This window comes from Onychostoma macrolepis, chromosome 10 (assembly GCF_012432095.1).
Source record: "Onychostoma macrolepis isolate SWU-2019 chromosome 10, ASM1243209v1, whole genome shotgun sequence".
Lineage (NCBI taxonomy): Eukaryota > Metazoa > Chordata > Actinopteri > Cypriniformes > Cyprinidae > Onychostoma > Onychostoma macrolepis.
In genome coordinates this window covers 1,186,793-1,191,792 of record NC_081164.1, presented here as the reverse complement: position 1 = coordinate 1,191,792, position 5,000 = coordinate 1,186,793, and the positions used below count along the sequence as shown (strand labels likewise).

The 5,000-nt window shown below is 40.8% G+C and overlaps 1 protein-coding gene across 1 annotated transcript in view; it reads left to right on the top strand.

The window, feature by feature from the left end:
• The window catches only part of megf10 (multiple EGF-like-domains 10), a 57,691-nt gene that overhangs the window by 4,275 nt on the left and 48,416 nt on the right, over positions 1–5,000 (top strand). Inside the window, exon 4 of the mRNA XM_058789069.1 lies at positions 3,626–3,744. Within this exon, the coding sequence (XP_058645052.1) occupies positions 3,638–3,744 (107 nt within the window). The 5' untranslated portion in view covers positions 3,626–3,637. The remainder of the gene's footprint in view (positions 1–3,625; positions 3,745–5,000) is intronic.

The window sequence follows — 5,000 nt, the reverse complement described above, 5'->3', positions numbered from 1 at the left end:
GTATTACAAAGAAGTGAACCCTAGTAAAAAGGGTTATTTACTGACATATCGCTAGAAACTTATTGTTATAAAAATTAGAATTAAACTGCAGAATGCACATTTTTCAATATTAAGCCTAAAATTTGTTTTAAAATCACTATTGATGAGGATTGTATGATCGCTGAATAATATTGCTCTTTAAATGCAAGATATTTAAAGTGTACTTAAAGTAAAGTATACTTCAGTATATGTTTAGTTGGACTTCAGCACTGCTTCTGCACAATTAAAGTGCATTAAGTACAAAATGAGTTGTTCCAGTTTAACAGACTTTTAAGTATACCAGTTTGATAAACTAAAACTACAACTGCAGGGTGTTTTTATTAGTTACACTTAGCATGAAATAAATGTATTTCAAATACTTTTTAGTGTATTTATTTTTCACTAGGGACACATTGAATTAATCAAGTTGATAGACTGAAATAGTATTTTCTTGTAAAACAGGCTCTAAGAATCTTTGTTTTATTTACAATCTGATTTATTTTTACAGTCAACAAGTTACAGTAGTGTTGGCGTACATATTCTTAGTCTTCATCCAGATCACAGACGTGTCTATACATTAACATTTCAAATAAAGCTTTCAGATGTAGTCACACTATCACAATTCAGCGGAGAATATAGCAACCGCTCATGTGCTTTACAGTCGCAGTGTAGTGTGTGTGTGTGTGAGTTTCGTCGTTCCTCTCTCAGATTAAGAGTGTAATGTTATATTTCTCCCTGGAGTGCTGCAGGGCTCTTAAAGTGGCACTAGACATGTATCTGGTAGACACAACAGTGTTTCCCCACACGTCTGATGGACAGAACATGTGTGTGGAGCATCAGAGCGCTGCACCTGTGCTCACTTTCACTCAAACACTGCTCCGATCAACACCTGTTCCCATCATGTGCTGCTTTACAGACAGCGCGCTGTGCTGGAGCCTCCCTGACCTCACTGACCGAGGCTCTGCTTACTGCGGTGCGTTTCCAGACTCCAGAAACTACCGTAGTAAATGTTCAGCGAGTTTTGTGTGATTATGCTCTAGCACAGTGTCAGAGCAGCGGACTCCAGCGTTAGCAGTGCAGACACACAGCTGTCGGTAAATAAGTAATTATTAAAACTTTTTAGTAGCCGCTAAAGACACATGTAAGAAATTATTCACTAGTTATGTGATTAAAAAGACAAGATGTTAATTTGAAAGTGTATTTAATTAATTAAGTGTATTGAAGCTCTTGAAAAGGCATAATTTACCGTAATATCAAATGCTGAATAATAAAGACCAGACTGGGAAGTGAATTATGGGACGGTTCTGGAGCTTCCAGTTACTGTAAAATCAGTGCATTTCACTTCACACAGAGTTCAGCTGTTTGTTTGTTTGGTTTGGATGCAGAGGATGAATCTAATGTTTTAAAGGCTAGATGATGCTAGAATCTGGTGTGGATGACCAGACCAAACATGACCAGTGCTGAAAACCTGTCTCAGATAACACGCTATACACTATACACACGTACACTGTGTGCTCTGCCAGCTGTTGTATGAATTTTATAAGGTTATGTTGTCACTCGACATGAGAGTCTGACCGCTACATAATTAAAGCTGAAGTGTCCAACCTTTTTTTACTGTTACTGTGATGCACCTAATGAAATACATCATCAATAAAAAAGGGGAAACCAAGAAACATGACCTCAGATCTGTGTTGTACATTAGCTCTTGCTGTAAGCAATGCTGGCTGAGAGCGAGCTTGTGTTCAGTTGTTCTGTGTCGGAGCGGAGGATGAGTTTATGAGGAGTTCAGAGGCATACGGCCGTCTGGTGTTTGTGGAGAGCTGTGTGAGTGCAGCTGTGTCTCTTTAGCTCGGTGAAAGTGATGCTCTCAGCGGTCAGATGAACACCAGTCATGTCAAGTCAAGTCACTATTATTTGTACAGTGCTTTTTTACAATGCAAATTGTGTCAAAACAGCTTTACATCAGCTTAATATAAAGCTGGGTGGCTTTCTATCAGCTTTACAGTATTTAGACGGGAAAATAGTGTGTCGAAATAGTGTCATTCTCCTCTGGCCAGACAAAACCAGCAGTTTAAATCTAGGCTGCAGCAGAGTCAGATTGTGCAGAGGACTCGTCTGGTTCCACTAGAGACGCTTCTGTGTGCGTCACGCTGCAGTCACTCCAGTCTTTGTTCTTCTGCGCTGCTGCTCTCTGAGAGACCGATGTTGGTCTGGCGTGGCTTTAATGGCTCTGAACTCTCAGTAACTCTCCTCTAGCTGCTGTTTGACTCAGACACAGCGTCTCTGACAGGTGCAGCAGACTCTGTTACAGGCCGTACACTACCAGACAAACAACTGAGTAATTAACAGTCTTTTACTGTTTCTGAATGAAGTCTCTTCTGCTCACAAAACAGCATTTATTTGATTTAAAATGCAGCAAAAACAGTACTATTGTGTAATATTATTACAAATATATTTAAAATGTCATTTATTCCTGTGGTGTAATATTTTTGTGGAAAAAAAAGCATTTTTTCAGAATTCTTTGATGAAAAGAAAGTTCAATGAACAGCATGCATTTGAAATAAAATCTTTTGTAACATTACAAATTTTATTTTTATTAATTTAATGTGTCGTTGATGAATAAAAGTATTATTGTTATTTAAACTAAATTCTTGCCCCAAACTTTTGAATGGAAGTATATTATAGACATTAACATTAAAATATTATAAACATTAAAACCTTGTCCGGCAGTGAATATAGGGCAATTTCCTCATGTCTCCAGATGTGATACAGCTGTGTCAGTTTTCTGCAGGCCATCTGATCATCTGCAGAACGTTTGTTGTGGAGAAAAGTCTTGAAAAATAGTGTCTTGGAAAATAATGCTGCACTTGTTTATTAGTTTTCACAATGCTTGCTTTCATTGTAGAAAACCACCTGCTTCACTTATCTACCACGTCCCGGACACCTGAGGTTGCATTTTAGGATTTGAATGAGTTGTACACTTGTTATCTATCTCACCCTGTGGCATCTCCCATCTCCAGTACCTCCTTCTGTATGCTCTGTTCATAAGCGCAGTCACGCAGGCCATGAGGCCTTCAAATGCACACAGCTCCTGTATGAGGCAAACTAACTTTCACAAACATGCAAAGTAACTTCTTCGAGTGTTCTCTATAGGGTAATAAAATATTTCATCACGTCACCCCTCAAGTTATCAGCGCCAAATTCTTGTCATCAGGTAATGAGCATGCCGCTGGGCAGAGTCCCTCATCTCAAACACACAGAACGAGCTCCTGCATTAGAGAGTCTGCTCTGTGTGAGTGCACATCAACACCAGCACAGCGTGATCTGAAGCCTCACAGAGCGCCTCGACTGTGCCGGATCTCTCACGGACCCCGAGTCTGCTGAGAAATGCAGAGTATGCCCATCTGGACTATGAGCCGGGTTACACATGAGGGATGATGAGAAGATCACACATTGTCTTGGACGTGGGGTGGGATGCCATCCAGTTACCCAAAGCACATTTGAAGCTGAGCTTGATGTAGCGTCTTGATGAACTGTTATTTCTCATGTGTGTGATGCAGGTCATGAATAACGATGAGTGTGTGTGTGTGTGTGTGTGTGTGTGAAGGTGTTTCCTGTAATGATGTCACCCTGGAGTCCTCTGCTATTGGCCGTCTCGTGCTGTTTGATCGCTCTGACATCATCACTCAACCTGGACGACCCGAATGTCTGCAGTCACTGGGAGAGGTGGGTGTGTCTGCACGATGACGTTACTCACACATTTGGTGTTGCATGCTTAATTAATAAAAAAAACAATCTCAGCCCATTATTAACTTCAGTGTTCTCATGCTCTTTGCTTTCTGTAAAACATCTTATTGTTTCCCATAGCAGAGTTCAAACTATCGCGTCTAACAGGAAGTGACCCTAATAAGCCAGCATGCTGTATTTCAGACAGAAAGTATGAGAGAGATGATTTGTTTCACAGCAGATGCACATGCTCGTCACTTTCATTTCACTTTTCATTTGGAGTTGAGTGTTTGAGTTAATAATAAAGAATTCTGTCAGTTTATGACAAAGCACGAGTAAAAGATGTGAATCTTCAGTCTAATACCCCCTTATTTAGGAATTCTGTTGACATATGTTTGAGAAAAGATGTGTGAGCTAGATTTGGGTCACTTCCCCTGTGAGTGAACATGAAATGCCGATGAAGACTGATGGACTGTTGCTCTGACACTCTTACGTTTCTCAGCATTTCGCAATAACTGCTTATTGTAGAGGATCTTGTCCTTTGTAGTTTTCAATAGGCGAGTTCCTTTAGCTCAGAGGAGTAAACACACACACACACACACACACTCGGTGTTAACAGGCAGGAGATGTCCATGGCCAAATTAAGAACCGGCTCGGAAATCCATTAAAGCAGATTGAAGAGAACAAAGATGGAGTTTTCTTTCCCAGCTAGATTCACTTTCACTCAGTAATGTGTGGGAACAGCTGTGCACTGCGCAAGAGTTTCCTAAAGCAGAGAATGTGTGACCGTACGCCACAGTGTGTCTAATATCTGTGTGCAAGATTTCCCAGCGCTTCACTCTACTCTCACAGTGCATTATGAGTTTATTCCTGCGTTACTAGCGCTCACAGCAGATTCAGACAAGAGACGCACATGAAACGCCTGTCTCTACATCATCATAAAGCAATATTTGATCCAGCTGCTGCTATTTATAATGATGTTCCTCGTTTACAGACGAGAAGTGCTCTTTTTACTCATGAATGTGTCCTGCACATGAGCGGCTCTAAACACAGCCGACAGGCACAACTGTTCCCGAGAAACAAAAGCGCTTCTGTCACTGTGAGCCGTTTTACTGAAGGAGCGTGAGTTTATGAATATCTGAACGACGCCACACAGATACCCACAGACAGGTGTCTGGAGAACTGGAGCAGAGCTGCTTTCAACGAAACACTTTGCTTTTCTGATTTGTTTTCCTCGTGTATTGTGTTGCAGCAGT